Here is a 21,743-nt window from a genome sequence, read left to right on the forward strand (position 1 = left end):
ACATCTGAATTGTTTCTGTTTCCCCCAATGATCTGTTAATGTTTCAGGTCTGGACCCTTCATTAGAAGCTGAAACATTTTCTGCTTCTTTTTCCTCAGATACTGCCGAACCTGCTGAATGTTTCCAGTGTTTAATGTTTTGATTTCAGATTTCCAGTGTCTGCAGTTTTCTTGACCGCCATTTTCAGTTAGCCACTATCTGTGCTATGCTGTCATTCCCAATAACAGTAATTTCATTTTTCTTCTCAATATATTGTTGAGAAGACCAGGGAGTAAATGATCTGTTTCTATCACATGTCCTTCACTAACCTCCAATCCAAATTGAAGAAACAAATATTCAAATATTTATAAAGACAAAATATTTGTGGAAAATAATCAAAAGGCAAAATTTTTCTGTTAATTGTTTTGCTTACTTCTACATCCATGATATGACCCATGTCTGTAGCTGCCTCTGTTTCCCCTTGTCTGTGCTTCTATTACCTTTGGATTTGACTGTTCCAAAGTTCTCCCGGACAACAGTAAACTTCCAGGCATTAACCTGAGCTCACCCACAATTCTTTTACCACAGCCTACTTCAACTGCCTCATCCAGCAATCACAACTACCTAGCTAGCAAAAACTCCATTTTAAAATGATCATACTTGTTTCTCAGTCTTTCAGTAACCTTACCCATCTCTTCCCACCATCTTCCAGTTCTGGCCTGCTCATTTTAATCGCTCCACTACTGTGTACCAAACCTTCAGCTATGTGGTCTAAACTCGTTCTTGGGGTTGGTAGCACATGCAGTGATCGCAGCATGGCAACAATGTTCTAGATCAGCTCAAATTTATAGTTGGAAGTTTATGGCTGTCTAGAAGAATTCTGGAATAGTCTTAAGAAGCTCGTTAAAACCCAACTCTTTACTCAACCTGTCCAAAGTTCTAATTTATCTTTTGTTTAAGTGGAGTAATTAACATCATATGAATGTAATTGTTAATGTACCAAAGACTTTACAGCAATATGTATATGTCAGAGCACAAGGAACAAGTTTGATGCATGCATCAAGGAACCAGCCATGCTTAAACAGTAAGTACATGTTCAGAACATATGGGTCATTTATGAAATTGAAACCCAAGGATGCTGACACTTAAGCAATTCTTGTTGTATTCTGAAAGTCACTGACTGGAATAATAGTTCCAAGTCCGAGGTTACTGTTTTGGAAAGACCATGGTTTTGGAATTTCTTCCCTACTAAATGATCTACTCAGTTGTTGCATTTTCAGATTTAGTCCACTGTGGAATTAATCTGGTTAAGGACATTCACAACAATAAATTTTGGCTTCATTTGAAATTTAAAAAATAATTGCCTTCATCCAGCCCCAGTGGTGGTCATCTCAGTTCCTGCAAACACACATAAACAGGTACACACACAGGCATACACTCTCACTCAAAGCAAGGTGCTTTGCTTTGTGATCAAAAGCAGAAATTATGACAGATTTCCATCTTCTCACTATTACAATGTTGAGACTGTCAAATAATTTAATTGTGGTTGATTTTAAATGCACATGATAAATTAGTATGATTTCTTGTATTGATAATTGGCAATATATATATAAACGTCCTGTCTTTCTGAGTCTGATTCCTTCAATGAGCAACCCTATCCAACATAGCAGCAAATGTGAACTAACCAATAGCAATCAGGCTTTCTCCTGCTGCTGAAGTTCTCAATTGATGACATGATCTTCCACACAGAGACCAAGATATCACCACGGCAACTTCAAGCAGGTGTAAGGAGTACAGAGTTAATAAATGTAGCCTTTGTCCTCAACCTATTTTGTTTCATGAAATACCACAATATCATTGTTCTCAGAGTGTGCACTGCAAACATTATCGTCTGCAACAAGTGACAAGCTAGTTTTCACTTCAATAAGCAATTTATTTTACTAAATATAGCTAAAGAAACTGCACAATAATGGACAGTAGCGACTTCTAAATTGATACCTCCCACCTTAAATTATGGATAGTCTCTGTGAAAAAGGAGCCTCCAATTCTGTATGACTAGCATCCTTGGTCCAAAGTCAATCACCGATACATGCAAATACCATCTCCCATCTTGCACAGACATTAATTGGAGAAATGACCCTTTATTATCAGATACAAATGTGTTGAAGAAACACATTTGTTGTTCAAAGATGAAGAACAGAAGCAAAGTGGAGGAAAATAAAAAGAAATTGTTTCAAATTAAATAGAGAAAGATGTTTATGATCAAGAATAGAAAAGTGAAAGAGGACTTGAGGAAATGCAGTTCGAAAAGACCCAGTCTGAACGTAAGTGTATTGAGGACATTGGTTGAAGTTGATGAGGTTACACCGGAAGATCTAGCTCTACTTTTAAGTATGACTTGCTGAGGTTTTTGCAGCATAACTAAGTTAAGGGAAAATTACCCTGAATGAAAGTTATGTACTTTACTCATCTGAATATCTTTTACACTCAGGGTAAAGTACAACATAAGATATCTTTGTTGCGTTAACAGAAATGAACTGGTGAGATGAGATCAGACTAAAAATATACTATACAGGACAGATCAAGTTTGAAAGCAGTCTGTTGAAATTAAATCTCATTGGCCAAGCCCAACATGAAATCAACGTGAAACTACTGTCTTGTGCATAAAATGCCTTCAGAGCGGAAGGTTCCTTTAAATGCAATCAACCACTATGCACAGGGTTCAGGGTTGACATTACTTTGAAAATGTGAATCTTGATAGGAAATGTTGATGATAAGCTGAACCACTTAGTTGAAAGATCCTTACTTGCTTTTAAGGGAACTGCCAAGTTACACAGTTGTAGGAGTTTCCTTTCTGAAGGTTAAAACTGTAAAGTGACATGCTGTACCAGTCTGAGTGCTGGTCAAGTTAATTATCAGATTCCTGGATCAAGTGACTGTGTGATTAGTGCTAGTGTGATTACCAGCTAGTGTGATGTAATTAAATGAAGGAGGCCAGATAAAATAATATCAAATTAGACAGTGTTTTTAAAGTGGTTTACTAAAGTATTATGCATTTTATCTTAATTTGATTGAATGTTATAGTGCATTTTTAATGCTTTCTTTGTATTTTATCCTCACAAGTTTTAACCCTCTCAATCCTGCAGATGAAAGGGTTAAAACTAACGAGCAGAAAATGTTGTCTCAAATTTGTCCAATGAGTTCAAAAAGGGAAGTGAAATGACAGAGTGATCTGGACATGGTGAAATGAAGACCTGCTGGAGTTAAGATTCAGGATTAAGCAATCAGTGCTGTTTATTCCAAAGCAGAGACACAAATCCCACTCTCCTCTTTCAAGCTGACATAAAAAAAACCTTCTGTTACAGAATAACATTCTGACTGTGGAGAAGCCACATTTCATCTTTGCTTGCCTTGTTAGTTTATGGAGAATATATTTTCTCTGTTTCTGACCTTTATATATTCACCTGGACAATTCATATACAGAAAGTTGACCCTGACTACAGTAAGCATGAAAAAGGAAAGAGTGTACAGTAAAATATGGATTATCATCCACTGCACTGCTTTTGAGCTCCATGTCAAATCTGTAGCATGTAGGATATAGGTTCTTGTCAAATGATAGAACTTCATGACCTTGGCCTGCTCACTGCCAGCATATCACTGAACAAAACTGTTTCAAACTTTCCTTCGATGCTGCTGAATAACAAACATGCCTCAGTGCACAATCACTTTTTCAGAACACTACTTAATTTTAAATAGAGTATTAACCACTATCATCTCTTGAATATTCCAAGTAGCAGCTTCTTGGAGGATTTAAAAAAAAATATTCTGCCTTTCGAGCATAAGGTCTATTGCAGATGGAGAGGGAAGCAGAACAAATTGACCGTTGCTTACCAATAAGTGGTCATTGGGTGTAACTTTGTATCTGTACTGCAAGGACCTGATGATTCATGCAGTAAAATGTAAACACAAAGTAGTTAATCATTTTCAATTCCCCCATCCATTTTAGATGCTCAAAAGAAAAGCAAATTTGAAATAAAATTCATACTAATTTGGCAAAAGCTACATTTCTGGGTTGTCTTGTGGATTTTTTGCTGTTTGAATTCCTTCCCCATTTAGCTAAGTATGAGTTGGTATCTGAAGCAGTATCACCAAATGCCTCTGACTTGGACATCAGTTCCATGTGCTTGTGTGATGCTCATAACCATTGAATTTCTTTTTATGTGCATCTCCACCCTGTACTTTGAGCATTCCATTTACTTTGAGGTAGGTGTGATGGGTCAAAGGTTGAAATGCATGATAACGCCTTGTCATGTGAACATTTACAACAACAATAAAATGCAATGAGGGTACCTATCAACATTTTCCATGAAAAAGTTCACACTTCTAAGCAGAATAGTTCAGAAAAATTTTGGGAAAATAAGAATAGAGAGATCCAACTTGAACTGCACATAAACCTTCCTGCCACTTAAATGCAATATACTTCTAACAAAACACTAGAGAGTTAGGTCAGAATCATATGTCCTCTCGTATGAACTGCTAGGATAAAGAAAGTCAAACATTTGGGCGATTGGTTTCAACACTGCCACGGTAGGCTTGGAAGCTATCTTCAAACTAAATACCCTCCACTCTGATAGTATGTAAAATTTAAACATAATTAACAGCAACAAAGTAAGCAATTCACAAAAGTTCTGACGATGGTTCAACGTTTTCAAGTTTTTTAAGCATCATTTTTCACCATAAAATGTATTATTATATAAAAATAGTGAGCTGACTATTGAAGCTTTAACATGGATGCACTATCAAAAGTTTTGCCACATTTATAATACACAATGGCAGTGTTTTTAACAAGCAAAAACACGTCATTGCCATTATTGTGGAAATGTTGATTAACCTCACACACATTAAAAAATATAGCAAACCTCTTCTACAAACATAGCATATGCCAGGTCATCATGCTTGGAGTATAAGAACCGTTGCTATAGGTAACCCTTCTACAAAACTACTTTAAAAGGAAAATTAAAAAGATTCATGATAAGAATTACAGCACAATTTTCAGAATGAACGTCAACATTTTGCTGCAGAAAAGTTTCAGTGTTCTCCACCTTTGCTCTTGGCACTCTTGCACTATTTCAGTTAGCAAGTTTCAGATGATTTTAGCATAAGGAATGGATATAAAATCCAGAGTGATAAAGCCATTCATCTGGAATCAATTAGGCTTATTTATTGTGGAATTCGCCTCTCACTACCCACTATCTGTTGATCCACCTCTTCTGAAAAGCAATCAAAAATTAGACCATCTAGAAAAAGAAATCTTCTTTCTCAGTTCGTGTTGTCCCAGCTCTTTACTAAAAGTATCAGCTGACCTCAAATCAACTAACACTGTTGGGAATCAGTTCCACAAGTCCACTAAACAATGGGGATATGTCACCTCTTTCTAGTCTGGAAATCATTCTCTTCCATCATCTTCCTCCACAGAAAATAACCCCGGATAGCACAATCAGCCCCCTTAGAAAACAGATTGGAGGGTATCTAATGTAACCTCACTACTTAAAATAAAATAGGAAGGAAAGTAGGGAATTATAGACTGGTTATCCTGATATTGTTAGGAGGGAAAATGCAGGAGTACATTACAAAAGATGCAACACCAGAGCACTAGGATAATTGACTGGACAAGTCCATCATGGATTTACAAATGGGATTTAACTATAAAGGGGCAGATCTACTGGAAATGTTGGGGATGTAGCTAGCAAAACAGAAGAGGAAGAACAAGTGGATGTAATGTATTTGAACTTTCAGAAGGCTTTTGATTAAGTTCCATATAATAAATTAGTGCGCAAAATTACAGCATATAGGATTAGGGATAAACTACTGAAATGGAGAGAGAACTGGCTGACAGAAGCAGAGAGGAGGAAATAAATGAGTATTTTCCAAGTGATAAGTAGCGACTAGTGGGCTACCGTACGGACAAGTGCTAGGACGCCAGCTACTCACAATATATATTAATAATTTAGATGAGGAAATTAAACATAATATATCCAGGTCTGCAGATGACACAAAGCTGGGAGAGGGTGTGAGCTGTGAAGAGGATGTGGAGAAGCTCCGGTGTGATCTGCTGTATAATATGAATAGATGTGGTGGCGAAAACAAGAAAGTAGATTAACATCTGAATGATAGTGATAATCTGATGATAGGTTGGGGAAGGGGGTGGTGTAATGAGATTTGATTGACTTTACGCACGAATGGCTTTGAAAAAGCAAGTAATGGTATATTGGCCTACACAGTGAGAGGACATGAGTCTTGCTGCAATTATACAGGGGCACGGTGAGACCATACCTTGGGTATTATGATAGTCTTGTTCCCTTATCTTTGGAAAGATGATCTTGCTGCAGAGGGAATGCAATGAAGGTTTATCAGACTGATTCCTGGGATTGCATGACTTCATGTATTTAGAGATTAGGTTGATTAGGTTTACATTGGCTAGAGTTTAGAAGAATGAGAGGGGATCTTGTAGAAACTCAAATTTCTAACTGCACTGGACAGACTAGATGTAGAAAGGTGTTCCCACTGCTGGGGGAGTCCAGGACCAGGATCTAAGGATAAGGGGTAAATCACATAGGACTGGGATGAGGAGAAATCTCTTCACTCAGAGAGTGGTGAATCTGTGGAATTCTCTACCACAGAAAACAGCTGAAGCCAAATCATTAAATATATTCAAGGAGTTGGATGTAGTTCTTTGAAATAAAGGGGTCAAAGGATATAGTGAGAAGGCAGGAACAGAGCAGTTAATTTGCCATTATATGGTGGAGCAAGCTTGGCGAGCTGAATAGCCAATCCCACTCCTATATTCTATGCTTCTGAAACTTAATACTCAAATGACAGCATTGCCATTGAGTTGTACAGCACAGACCCTTCAACCATCTGAATCCATGCTGACTAACAAGTACCCACTTATGACATTCCCACACTAATCCCATTTTATTCTCCCCACTTTCCCATAACCCCCTCCCAGATTCTACCACTCATCTAACACATTAGGGGCAATTTACAGTGGCAAATTAAACTACCAACCTGCACGTCACTTGGATGTGAGAAAAAAATGGAGTACTTGGAGAAAACCCACATAGTCACAGGGAGAATGAGCAAACTTCACACATATATCACCTGAAGTCAGGATCATATTTAGGTTGCTGGAGCGGAGAGGCACCTACACTAAATGCTGCACTGCATGTGATCAGATTTTATTGATGGCCTTTAGTTATGCTTTTCCACACAAATGGAAACATTCTCTCTGCATTCACTCTGTTAAAACCCTTCATAATTTTATGAATGTCTAAAGAAAAGAGATGCTGTTGATTCATTCTGTCCTGTTATGTAAATATGTATGCTTTTCTGTTATCATCCTTGTAAACTTCCTATGCATCCTTTCCATTGCCTCAATATCCTTTTTATAATAGGATAACCAAAACTGTACACAGTACAATGAATGTGGTATCATGGAGGTTCAATGCAGGTTTAGTATGTGCAGTAATGACTCTGCTATCTTTTTCCCAGATACTTGAAGATGGTCGGATGTAATCCATCTGGACCAGGGGCTTTAACCTCTTATTGTTTGGTTGATTTAGTTAATACCCTTTTTCAATTTTGAATGCATTAATTTTGTAACCCATTTCCCCATCCAATGTATTGGCCATTAGTACACTCTCTCTACTCAATACCAAAGTGAAATAATAATTAAATATTTCTGCCATTTCACTATTGTTACCTGTAGTATTCTCCGGTATAACTCTCAATGACCCTATTCCCATTCACAACCTTCTTTTTTTATTGATTTGCCTTTAAAATGTTTTAATTGTTACTTTTATGTTCCCTCCCTAATCCCTTTACATTCAGTCTTGTCTTGAACTCTTCTGTTCTTTACAAATTTAATGTCTTTAATTATTCACAGAATCTTTTGAGCATTCAGTTTGTTCTTCCTACTTAGCAAATTATGTTTTTTTTTGCATTCTGTTGAACAGTTTCAAGTGTTTCCCTTTGTTATTCTACATTGTACCCAAGACCTATTTTTAGTCCCTCAGAATCCACTTTGTCCAATCTATTAACCGGTTTCTTGTCATACTTTTGTTTCTCTATTGTCACATTGACGTATATTACAGTAAGGCCATAATTGCTCAATATTATCCTACCTTCATTTCTCTTATTAGTACTAGTTCTCTCCACAGTCTAGATCTAAAGAGGAATTTTTACTTGTTGTGATTTTTACATATTGGATTCTAAATATTCTGCAAGAACGCTGTTTCCTTATCTCCATAATCTATTGTCCAATATTGGGGTAGCTGAAATTGCCCATGATTAATGTTTTAGGATTTTGACTCATTTCCCCAATAGCTGCATATTTCTTCCTCTACCACTCTTCCACAATTAAGTGGTCTGTAGACGACATCTATGAGTTTTTAATCTCTATTCATATGGATTCTAAATTTGTCTTCCTTCTAGCGGAGTCCATTTTTTTCTCTTTTGGGATGTTCTGACAGATTAGGAAGGTATTACATAAAAGCAAAATGTTTTTCTGACATAATTGTTTAATTTTGGAATTGATTAAGAATCATTTCCAGGATACTCTACTTTCCAGTGTTTCTCAATCAACAAAAAAAAATGGTAATCCGAATTATGCTGCTAAAGTTTGATGTGCACATTGGATATTTCCCAAAGAATTCCAATTCACTTGTTTCCATATCAACCCAAAGATACTGGCAACAAATCTTTTAAATGCTAATTTCAGATTGAGCAAAGGAACAGAGCAGACAAAGGGTTTGGCAGGGATTTTGGACTGGTGCATATGATCTCAGATCTTCCACTATAGACTGACAGACAAGCTAGGTATACAAAGATGTCTTGCATCATAAATTATTCTTTATCTCCAGTGCCTTACCTTTACATCATTTTTATTAGCCTTTCATCTAAGTTACACCATGTATATTGCTTTCTCTTGAAAAGTATTCAATTTTCCACCAGAAAATATTAAAAACATATGATGGTGAGATTTCAATCTGTGACCAAATCCAGTGGTAGTATTAATGCTCACAAAATATTTGAGCTTCATTCTTAAAGTTTCTCAAAAGACACAGTTAACTGAATTACAACTGTATAACACCATTGCCAAACAACTATTTTCCTAAATACATTGCCTATGCAGACTTAAAGCTGCACAGAACAATTCAACATAACATTGAATATACCAATAAGTAGTGAGGACAAGGATTTCTCAGCATTTTCTCAAAATGACCAACTTTAGAATCCAATGTACAATTGTAGAACATGCTCCCATTAAATCTTCAGCTTTATGCTAAAATCAGATTGCACTGGATACCGAGTGCACCTGATGAAAGAGTTCTGCACCTTAAATTAAAGGTGTAGTTGTTTTTCTCTTTCATTTTCATGGCAAGCAAGGTGGACCATGGTATAAATTCAGGCTTTGCCAATAACGTTCACATCCCCCACATTAATAAATAAAACAAATGTTATTTTATATCCTGTCCATATGGAACTTCAACATTCAAATGGAACAAAAAAAATTAAACATTAGTGTGCCTTCTGTGTATTAATATTTTGCCTACAGTGAATCCTAGGATTAAACTCTGCATAAAATCATAGTCCATTCATCCTGAGCAAGAGCTTAAATTGAGGCAGTTTTACTCAATTTAAAATCAGGAGAAGATACATTTGGACCGTACTTGTTTTTCTATTTTTCATGGGCAATGTCAGCAGGAGCATACTATAATTAAACATTGGTGGTAATTAGGAATGCCCAGTATGTAAAATCCAGTTTCTGTGGTGGTTTGGTAGCTGTGAGAGAGGCAGTTACTTTGTGTCAGGTGGCTGACTGCTTGCCAGGAGTATATAATTGTTCCATAATCTGTGTGGTATGGTCCTTCTAGAAACAAATGCTTTGACTCGGGGAGAGGTAGTCACTTTCAGAGCTAAGCATTTTTTAGTACTTGTGACTCCAGAGGTTTCCATTCAAAGTCTACATTGTCCTATCTTTCTATCCAAACCCATATGCTATGATCTTTACTGTTGTGATTAGCAAGTGATAATTGAGGCAACCACAAATCACTTCAGAAAATGTTTAAAGTGCTATTTATTCCTAAGAACTCTTAATGTAACTGCTTTGCCTTCAATGTGTGCTCTAGGAATAGGGCAATGCCTTCCCATGAATGTCACACTTGTCAGCTTCTTGGCTGTCAGACCAAAATAAAACAGCATCAGGAATCCCCAAATGTACACCTGTCACATTCTGATCCATACGAAAAAAAAACAGCTGTGTTTAGTGTCATGCATGAGAATAATTAATGTCAGGCCAACATGTTTATTAAAATCAGTATTCAAAAAGCTCAGGGGCTTACTTGTTTTGAGATGTTAAAATTTGACAAAACTGTTTCTGTTTACAGTAAGTGATAGTGGGAAATTGGACAGGGATGAAGCAAAGTCTTTTTTTTTAAAAAACTACTTTAATAAAAAGCTGAATCTGTGAATACGTTCTACTGCATCAACTACAGCAACATTAATAACCATATACTCTCATTGTATAGGTCAAATGACATAGTCACACCATCAAATGCTACCATCAACTATGAAGTACTTCCCTTCATGCCACATAATTCTAAGCTCCCAACTGCTCAGTTTCAATGTTTTTAAACTCATTGGTAAAAACACATGAACTATATTCTGCCAGTCCACAATGAATGAAGACATTTCAGCGTATAATGAGATGAGTGTTCATTAAAAGTCTTAGCCAATTATTTAAACTTCCCTTTGGTTATTAATGATATTATTTGAAATTTTCATCACTAGTTGTGGTACTTAATCATCTCATAGAGAATTAAACCATCTTTTTAGCTGATGAGAAGGCTACAGGATATTTTATTAAATCAGACATATCAAATAACATAGCCCAGTGAGTTGGCTGGTACAATCACAGATTTTTCAGCAGCTTCTAAAAATGCAACTACTACTGAAAAAGATTATTCCCGAACAGCCTTATATCAGGTCTACATCTTTCTGTGATGTTCCAATTTTCCACCACCTATTGCCACTTCCAAAGTCCCTGAGATGTGGCTGTCAGAAACTATTGTCTTTATAAGCTGCACTCTCTGACTCCTTTTGCAATTTACTGATGCTGGTAGGTGACTACTTGTCCTTTGATCTGTGACCCTTCGTAACCTTCCTCAATTTTTTCCTCATCTGTTTCATAATACTCCTACCATGCATCATGGATTATTGAAAGAAGGCAAATGAGTTAATTGGGCTCAATTTAGTAAAGGAATTCTAAAGCACAATAGATATTAGTCACATCAAAACACACAGTAAAATGCACCTTTTGTGTAGAGTGTTCTGGGGGCAGCCCGCAAGTGTCGCCACGTGAATTGATAGGTGTTCAAAAGGCAGAAGGGACAAACTGAACAACAGTAATGGGAATAATAACAGAAAACATTGGATGCACATATCAGGACAGGCAGCAGCTGTGAAGGGAGAATGAGCTAATGTTTCAGGTCATTAATGTTCCATCAGAACTGGGAAAAGTTGGAGATAAAACATGTTATAATATGCAAAGAAAGAAGGTGGGGAGAACTAATGGGAAGATCTCAGAAGATTAAATGGCAAAAGGACTGATAGAGCAAGGACCAACGTGCTGGTGATAGACAAGAGAGCAAAAGGTCAGTCTGGAAGAAATGCGTTAAGCAGAATAATTATCTGAAATTCTCAGAGGAAGTTGGAATGAATGCAAAATCTTGATCAGTTTGAATGGTTGAACTCATTGCTCAATCTGGAAGGCTGTAACATGAAGATGACGTTCTGTCCTCGAGATTAATTAGAGCTTCATTAGGACAGTGCGGGAGGATAAGGACAGAGTGAGCCGACAAAAGTAATTAGGGAAGTATTTGTTCCGATGAATGGTCTTCAACCTAAAACTTTAGTTCGGTTTCTCTTTCCATAGATGCTGCCTGGCCTGCAAAATGCTTCCAGCATTTACTGCTTTATTACAGGAAAGTGTAACTAGTTAGAATCAGGGTAATTTTTGAGAGATTAATATTTTGTCTAACTAATATAATGGAGTAATTTTACAGAGTCACTAATTTTTGCATAAGATAAATAATGGATTTTTCATGCATATATTTCCAAAATCTATTTGATCAGGCTTGCTAAAATAGAGGTATATTAAATCGGAGGCAACCTGTGAAATGGATAACTCATTAAATGCACATCAGGCTTACACATGAGTCGACATGAGAGGTGTAATAAATTGCAAAGAAGTACCCAGAAGAATGCAAATGAGAATCACTAGATTAAAGCAGAAAACTGGCAGATGCAATTTAATATGTAAGATGTACATGGGAGAAATATGGAAAATGGGAGTACAAATTGGAAAGCATTAAAGGAAATATAAATACAGGTATTTAAATCATCTATGAAAGTAATTCATAGGCGCAAAAAAAAATTCAAAAAGGCTAAAAAGATTCGAGGGTTCTTCTAAAGAGGTTTGGGAAAAAAAATAGTAAAAATGTATTAGCAGAGCTCTGAATATGTCTTTATTTGGAAGACCGTGCTTATCTCAGTTATCTCGTTAGAAGTTCTTTATTGATTTTGAAGGAAGTCCATCAGAATGTGACCATGATTAATAGTGGACAATGTTCCTGATAGTGAGGATAATGACCATCTGATGTAGTTGTTTAGAACTAACAGGAGAGATAGGGAATGGCTTTTTTAGATGAATCACAAAATCCAGCACAATTGGACACATTATGCCAAACTGATTACAGACAAATTCAGGAAACATATCCTCATACCAAATCATAGCATCAAGTTGAGTACTCCAACTTTTATCAGCAACTTGAACATTTTAGGTTGGGTATAGGCCCCAAGATTCCATGATACATGTCTGTGTCTTACAGTGGCAATAACAATTTACATAGCCATGTCTCGGGAATTTCAGGAGTGCAATGGTTGGAAAATTGGTGCGGAAGTGGAATACAAGGCTATATGTACAATCTCAATTGAAATGTTTTAAAGAAGAGTTATTGGTTACCATCCTGCCAAATCTACATGGGACTTTCTCCAGGGGTTTTGAGGGATAGAAGGACAATGGAACCGGAGTTGAAATGACACAGCTGCTGTGATTAACAAAGTGCAGAGCAGTCTATGTGACTCAAATAGTCAACTCCTACCCTTAAAATGCAACCTTCAGTATGATTCCAATACAAAAAGTTAAATGAATTATCACATTTTACACAAACATGGTTAATTTAACCCATTAAATTACATGGGATATACCCTTCCAGAAACAAATCATACTGTAAGCATTTCTGTTAACTCTATACATATTACAAATATGAGAATGACTTGCATTTATATAGCACCATTCACATTCCTTTCAGAATGTTCCAAAACATTTACAGCCAATGAAGTACTTTTGTAGTCACTACTTTAGTTATCAAAGCTTTGAGGATATTCTGATATTCAGAAATGTTTTTAAAAAATACTTAAAATAAGCAAAGTAATTTATTTAAATTTTTAATGACCAATTTTAAAACAAAAATATTGTTAAGAAAGACTACATAAATAATCAAAAACATTAAACAAAATTGATTTTCTTTTTAACAATAGAACTTATCTTCCTCTTTGCTTTCTTCTCGACAACCCTCACTGAAATCTAACCTGGTGCTGGGGAATCTCAGCAAGACCAAACGCAGCCAATCCAGGACAAAGTGAGCTAAATATCAATTTTACTTGCATGCATGCCTTCGCTAAAATAAATTGCGCTAAATTACGTGGCTGTCTCCCGTAATCATTATTTCATCACTGCCGACATGGAATGTAAGGAAACATCACTAACAAATATCTGATGGTCACTTTGGACAATTTAGATTAATAAGGCATGAAAGGTTGCAGCTCTGTCAGTGATAATGATTAGTTTCATGTGGGTGGATTTGAGCTCCAGCTTTTGAACCTTCTGGATTACTGAGTCAAATAATAATCATACATATCTTCACAATAGCCCTTATGGCTCTAGTTCCACATTTGTGTTGAATTACCAGAAAAATTCCTTATAATTAGCTGCTATTAAAGCTGCTCTCTCCTAGCGAGGACAAAAATTTAGCAACCCTTCTGTTCTTGGAAAGGCTGAAGACCTTTTTGGCATTGTCAGTGTGATCATTCAACATGCATGTGATGTTATATAACATGCAAGTGAAAATACGTCATATTGCATGTTTGTAAGTATATGATTTGTTCCAGCACTGTTACGTGACCATTTAATTGTAGTCTTTGTGATGGCACTGGTGGTTACTTGCTCACAATACATAAATGCCAGCATTAACCCATGCCAAATGGAACTAGCTGATGGTAAGGAAGTTGTAAGAAGCAACATAGAAATTCAAATTCAACCTAAGTTCTTGAAAATAGAAAGTATAGCAAAAATAATGCATATTCACAAAAAGATATTGGCAAGCATTTGGTTATTCCTATTCTTAATCCTAGTTGGATCATTAGTGGAAGCAAGTAGAAATCAATATGCCTCAGAAATCTTTGTACTGCATGGGTGGACCCAATATTGGAGATCAGTCCTTGTTAAGATCAGAATGACAAGATACAGGGACTTCCTGGGCATCCCCTGGAAGCTTGCTGACAAAAATACTTCACAGGCAACCACTTAAAAGAGGAAGGAAAGACAGCTGGGAGCAGAGAGATAAATTGGCAAACTGGGAAAGTGTCGATCAACTGACTGGGAATTCAGTTTTGGCATTCTCCCAAACCGGTTTCAGTCACTTTATTTGCATGTGCAGCAGGGATAGTGTCTGCTTCAGGGACGAGTTGAGATCTCTTATTTTTGTGCTTCTACTGAAGGGCAGCACATATCTGGCCTGTTAGGAGTGTCTGTCTCCCACCTTCCACATTGGAAGTTTAGTTATTTATTCAGTGCCTGAAACTTATTGACATTTTAGGCTATGCTTTGAAGAGATAAACAGAATCAATCATCCATTTTAAAACCAGAAACCACCTTGCAAGATGACAAATACATTTTGAATGGAAGTGCCAAAGATAAGAGATTAAAAAACTAATTTAAGTAAAAACAAATATCAAAAGGTAAAAGATGCAGAAGCAGGAGTAGACCATTTGACCTTTGTGTCTACTCCACCATTCAATAAGATGATGGCTGGCTTCAGCGTCTTCCTGCACTAACCCCAAGATTAATATCCAAAAATCTATCAGTCTTTGTTGAATATGCTCAAGATCTGAGCCTCTATGGGATCTTGGGTACAGAATTCCACAGGTTCAACATCCACTGGGTGAATAAATTTCTTCTTATCCCAGTTCTGAATGGTTGATTCTTGTTACACTGGATCACGGAATGTTTACTGCATTGGCTCAATGCAAAAGCAAAGCAGTTGGACCTATGCTGCAACCCTCTCACCAAAACTGTGCAATTATTTCCTTGCAGATACTTATCCAAACCCTTTTGAATGCTACAATTTGGATATGTTGCTTTCAGTCATCTTGTCTGAATCATTGATATAAATGGTGAACCACTGCAGCTCGGCATCAATCAATGAACCATCCCAACCCGTGATTGGTTTATCCCCAATGTTTTTTGTCCATTAACCAATCTTCAATCCCATGTGGTCCAATTTTGTCTGATACCATTTTGCATACCTTGATTTTCAAGTTACTTTTTGCAATTAAACAATAAGCCAAATTCCAAGGAGTAGCACCGGGTGGTGCAAAGGTAAACAACCTCTTCAACTGAGATATGGGGCTCAATCCAGTTGAAGACTGTTATTTGAAAATATTTCCTGGCCTTAATGATTCAATGTGAAATTGCCCTGTATAATCTTATACCAGTTCCTAGTGGTCAGGGGCTACTGCTACAGAACAAAGCTACCAGTAATTTCATGTAAATTAACCATCTCTATCAAAGGGAGGAAAGGAGCCAAGGCATATAGCTGATTCAACAAAGGTGCTTTACCCAACTGGTACTAGATACCAGAAACAAGAAAATAATCCCACACCACTGTAAACTATGGTAATAAAAAGCATACCTCTACATTTATCAGCAAAAGATACACATTACAGCAAAGGTTTAACTTCTGCTTTAATGACATAGTTTTCTTTGAAAGTGATCTTCAGTCAGATGTTTAGGTTGCACTGCATAAATTTGCACCTTGATATCATGTATTTGCACCACTTAATAACTATAAGGATTAATGAGATTTGCAACTTTTTAATAAGTTCCTATCATTTGTCATTAACTGGGAGGAGAAACAGACTCAGGATACATATAAATAGTGGAAGCCAAGTCTCTCATGTGTGCTAAAGGGACACCACATTTTTTTTAAGTAAGTGAACCTCAAATCCACAGCATGTTTTAATCTTAAACATTGTGGTTGGGATGAACTTAAAGCCTTTATTTTTGTTGCATTATTCATTGACTTTAAGCTGGAACTTTAAAGTGACATCTCTTGTAGAGAGTCTAAAATGTTACCAAAATGTGTAAATAAAAATGATGTTCACTTTCTGAAGAGCTATGTTTTTGTTAATTCAGAGAATACAATTTGATGCTGGTTAATAGGCAATGTTATGGAATCACATACAATTTACAGCAGGGAAACAGGCCATTCTGTCCTCCTGGTTTTGTACTCCCCACAAGCCTCATCTTACTCTTCTTTGTCAAACCTTATATATTTCCATTTTTCCCCTCATGAGGTACATTATTAATTCAAATCTTGTTTGTGATAATGAGAAAAGGTCTTGCACCTGAAATGCTAACTCTGTTTCTCTCCCCACAGTTGCTGTCTGACCTGCAGCATGTTTCCAGCATTCTCCGCATTTTATCTCCAATTTCCAGCATCTGCACTTTTTAATTTCATTTTCACTGAATTACACTGTTATATTCTCTCCACCCATGGTGAAATTCAACTCTACCAATGGCTTTTGTTTTCCTTATTACTCACAGGAGAGGCACATTATGTTTAACTTTTATTAAAATTCAGCGATGAAAAGAAAAACTTGCATTAAAAAATGTTTGCCCATTTTATTATGAAAATCAGCACAGCGTTTTTTCAATCCATGCGTTTGGTTTCACTTCAGTTGTTTTTAAAAAAGGCATTTGTTCAGGTCTCTTGCTTAACTTCTTCACAACTATTGTTGATTGCCACTTAATTTAAAAATCAGCTTTCAACTACAAAAAGGCTTGGAACTCTGGTGCATAGAACAAACGTAGAGCACAGATGAAGACAAGCAATGTCCCATTTACAGCCCCAACACTTAACATTGGGAGTACAGACAATACAGCCAATTAAAGCAGTAACTTTTGAGAACCCTCGTTTTAGCTTATTGGTAATGACATCAACCAGGCGCCGAGATAGATTCTATTAAGAATGCGACACTTTTGGGTACACTTGATTCTCCCAATCCCTAGGTATGTTTCACACCAGACAATTTTCAATCACAGATTTCACCTTGGTCCATAATGCAATGAACTTATTTGTTTTAGTCACCGTCCAAAATAATATCGGAGAGCAATATATGGAAATAAAAACAGATCACAACATAACCAAGTACATTTTTTCCAGGCTGATTTCCCCCACGCCTACCTCACCTTTCTAAACGTGAAAGTAAACATTGAATCCCAACAATTTGTTTCAATAAACAAGCTGACGTTGACCTTTTAGACAAAAATGCTTTTCTAAGAAAGCAATTGGACTTGTGAAATTCTTTCAAGTGTCACGAGCAAATATTTATCTTTAGCTTTAAAATTAGTTTACTGACATATTATAAAAACTTATTTCTGCTAATTTCCACAAGTGGGGCTTTGCATTAAAGGAAAAGGGTTAAATTGAGACAGCGTGCAGATAGGTGGAATTAGATATAATACTATGGTCTTTCTATGTACCAAGTAGTCCTCTGAGATCTCAAGCATTCATCTGAAAATATACCTTAAACCTGGAGAAAATTTTGCTGATTCTCCGTATAACCGCTAAAGAGATATTTGCCCTTGATAGTGCAACTCTTTGGAAAAAGTTCAACGCGTTGAAAAAAAAACACTTCAATTTCGAAAGAATCCCACCGGAGAGCCAATCTTAAACAAGAATCAGCCCATGTCCTAAACTGTGTGCTTCGATCATCAACTGGAGTTCCCCATCGGGAGATATCCATAAAAATCCCACTGCTTCCAATTACAAATGGGTTTTAGCATTAACTTCTCGACACAATAGGCACTCCAGGAATAGGCATTCCCGTGGAACCCCAGTAAAGTGGGAACCCGAGAGCAGCGACGTGAAAGGTGAGCAGGAAATCCACCTACTAACGGTCAACGTCCAATGTTAAGACAAACCTCTTTTCCCCAAAGTGCCCGCCTGCTGCAGAATTATCTCGCTTTCGTTTAATTATCACCTGTCAGAATATCTATTTGACAGTGAAAGTTAGGCATGCCTGTGTACTCTTAAAATTAATCAGCCAATTCGATTAGAAAAAAAAAGTCACTGGTTATAACGAGCTGTTTTCAGTTCTGTCGTTTTGCCCTGCTTGTTTTTATATTGCAAGGACAGATCTTGATACCTAATTTCAGACTGACTTGTAGCTCCTTTAATTATACCAAGTTCATTGCATTGGATAATTTCTTGCATCCTGGAATAAAACTCTGGCGTTTGGAATTGGCAATATTATTCTAGCTTTTGTTTAATAACCTGATTTGATCACTATGTTTGTGATTGTATTTGTGCCCAGATTGAAGCCGTGGGTTTTGGACATTAAACGGATGCCCATAGTGCACACATAACGATCAGTTTAAATTATTTGCAATACAATACAAGTTAAGGGGTGTGTTTAAGTTGATATTAAACACTTAACACGATGATATAGGGTGGTTTAAAACTGAAATGTTTCCTCTTGTTTTATTCAATCTTCTGCCTTGAAGGAATTTTGCTCACAACGGAGTGAGGGTGATTAATTGGAGACATGTAAGTGTGACAGAGAATGCCTCGCTCTCCTTTGCTCCATATGCTTTACACACCCCTTCGGGATGTTGAGCCGGTTTTAATTACAGTATCCAAGTTGTGCTCATACAAGATCTAACACCACGAAAGCTGCAGCAATGCAGCTGGAATATGATCAATATGAAAAGAAACGGCAACTAGTGTTGGGACAGTCCAGGACAAGTTTCCCTATTAACGGGACATTGTTCTGCCTTCGCTCCCGAGAACTGACCCCAACTTTCTGTTCAGACTGGGAACGTTGGGCGCATCGGAAATGAAAAGTTCACCCTCCGCGGCTCCCGCTGTGTTCTTAACTACTTTTTAAGTACCATGTGAGTTGGACTAAAATGGTACGTGTGAAACCATTACAAAATAATCTGAAATCGAAAGAAAACGATTATCTTCCATGCGGTTTTCTTTTGGTTTCTGCATTAGAAAATTATGCCACTGTGAATTCACGTATTTGTTAATGCCGGGTGGATAAAATAGCGAAATAATAACATTATGACCTGTTCTCAACCGTACAGTGATACTGCCTGTTCACCAGTCTGTTGAAAAGTTCGGGATCAGCGGGTAAATCGTACATCATCTTAAGGAATCTAACGGGGATTTTTGTTTATTGTTTGTGTTTATGAAGCCCCGCCGTAAATTTCCCGTCAAAATCCTTCCAAAATCCATTAGAAAGACACCTGTGGACCAATCTCCCGCTCTCCCACCCAGAGACATGCGGTGCATCAAATAAAATGGAGAGCTGGCTTTTGCCGGATTCGGTGTAGAAGTGTGCTCGATGTACAACAGACAGTTGTTTCACTGAATAAGATATCCCGGATGTGTCTATTCTGAATAACACCAAAGCTGCTTCTCCCAGTCCCAAACTCTGCTCTGGTGAGTACCTCGCCCTGTTTATAAACATCCTGCCCTTTTCTGCTCCCCAAACAATTCGTTCTTCTTCCGTCGGGACAGAACTTGCCGGCTCAAGTCGTTTGGTTTCTAACGCCTGGTAACTATCTTAGAGTAACTCACCCTGACACCAACGAATCACAGTGGTGTGTCAGTGGAAACTAAATTAATGCTGTATCGATGATTTCTCGTTGCCAGCTACTGCTGCACTGCCCTTTACTATTCGCGTTTGCAGTTCCTGTTTGTCACACTCATTTCTAAACCATCGGCTTGATCCATTTGCTTTTCCTTTTGGGAACTGAGGGCAGATCTAATCGGTGGCACTTTCGGGGCCAGTGTTGTACCAAGCTGTACAGTGCACACTCTTAACTGCCCGCCCGGCCCCTGATCGCGAACGGCTCCAACCTCGCAGCAGCTTCGTTTTAATCTAATATTACAATGTCAGAAAAGGCTTTTTTTTGTTTTACTTTTTGAAACTCACCGCCCGGTTCTGAAAGGGGATTGCTTAAAATTCGTTTTTAAATCAATTAAACTTGGCCACTTAAAACAAAAATGAATCACAAGGTGTAACTGAAACAAGGTCACAGACAACGAAAGCTAAATCATTCTGATTTACATTCTGTCATTATTGATAAACTTCACATGTCACCTGAACTATAAAGTACGTGTATTGATTCCAACCAAATAACCCCACTGGTTAACTGTTTAAATGAGAATGTAACCGGCGAGGCACTGACAAACTCGTTTGATTCTGCAATTGCACACAGCGCCTTCAATGTACGTTGGCTGTATCTTGTCAGCACCCTTCACTATGAAGGAAGAGTCTACGGTGTCGGCACTTACCGTGGCTGAAGCAAGGCTGTTATCAGCCAGGGTCAGGTGGTGAGGCTCCCATCTCCGTAAGAATTTGGAGGTGAGGATCTTGCTGAGGAATGTCCTGGGATGCCTGATCACGCACACCTGTATATCCCCTTCCTGCAGCAGTTTGTACCTCATGCCATTAGTACAGTAATTCGCACGCCTGCAGGGCGCAGCCCCCAGTTTGTTGAGATCGGACGCCGAGGATTCGGGCAGAAGGCAGGACCTGTCCTCGGAACCCTGCGTGTGATCGCCGCCGCCGCTGCTGCTGTTCAAATCCATGGCAGACATTCGGCGGACTCCCAGCCTACAGCCCAACACGGAAAGGAGGACACCCGGCGCTCTCCGCAGCCAACAACAGATCCCTCTCGGTAGCCTCTTCCCCCTGTGGCTCCTACAACTGTGCTGTGCCAAACAAAGACATGGTCTCCACAATAACACCCCAAAACAACAGTAAAGGACGCAGCCGATATTCCCAAAAAGACAAAGGCGAAACGTCACGATTCTTGTGCTTAATTTAGTGGGGATAATCTTGGTACTGGAGGCAGGCAATGAACATTGCAGAAACTCTTTCCCGTCTGGTTGGTCTCCGGCTGATCATGTGGCTCTTCACTGACGTCAATGGATTTGGTGAAACTGACCAGAGCGGATGCGCTGCGTGGTTTTAAAGGTACAGCAACGGAGGCGAGAGAGAGAGAGAGAGATACCACCATTTTATGAATCTACTTGACACATTTGTTTTTCAGGCAGTCTGTCAAGGGGGGTGAAACAATTCCAAGGGGCTGCCTTTGGTCGATGAGTACGGGGAACGTTTCCAAAGGAGCAGAAGCCCTTGCACGTTATCTGCGAGTGAAGGGTTGGTGTGTATGTGCACACATTGAGGACAGACCCATGCAAACCCCCACCATTTTAAACCTTTTATCTTTTGGGCAATAATCTTCTGCACCAGTGGCTGAGGCTGCGGAAATGTAGAACGAG

General features: G+C 37.9%; 1 protein-coding gene across 2 annotated transcripts in view; it reads right to left on the reverse strand.

Moving 5' to 3' along the window:
* cmip (c-Maf inducing protein) overlaps positions 1 to 21,520 on the reverse strand; it is a 200,824-nt gene extending 179,304 nt beyond the window's left edge. Inside the window, exon 1 of one of the 2 annotated variants that reach the window (XM_052028597.1) lies at positions 20,751 to 21,520. In XM_052028597.1, coding sequence (XP_051884557.1) covers positions 20,751 to 21,056 — 306 coding nt within the window. In that variant the 5' untranslated portion in view covers positions 21,057 to 21,520. The remainder of the gene's footprint in view (positions 1 to 20,750) is intronic. The other variant, XM_052028598.1, reaches the window with a different exon arrangement.
* Between the last annotated feature and the right edge of the window lie 223 nt (positions 21,521 to 21,743).

Source organism: Pristis pectinata, chromosome 13 (assembly GCF_009764475.1).
Source record: "Pristis pectinata isolate sPriPec2 chromosome 13, sPriPec2.1.pri, whole genome shotgun sequence".
Lineage (NCBI taxonomy): Eukaryota > Metazoa > Chordata > Chondrichthyes > Rhinopristiformes > Pristidae > Pristis > Pristis pectinata.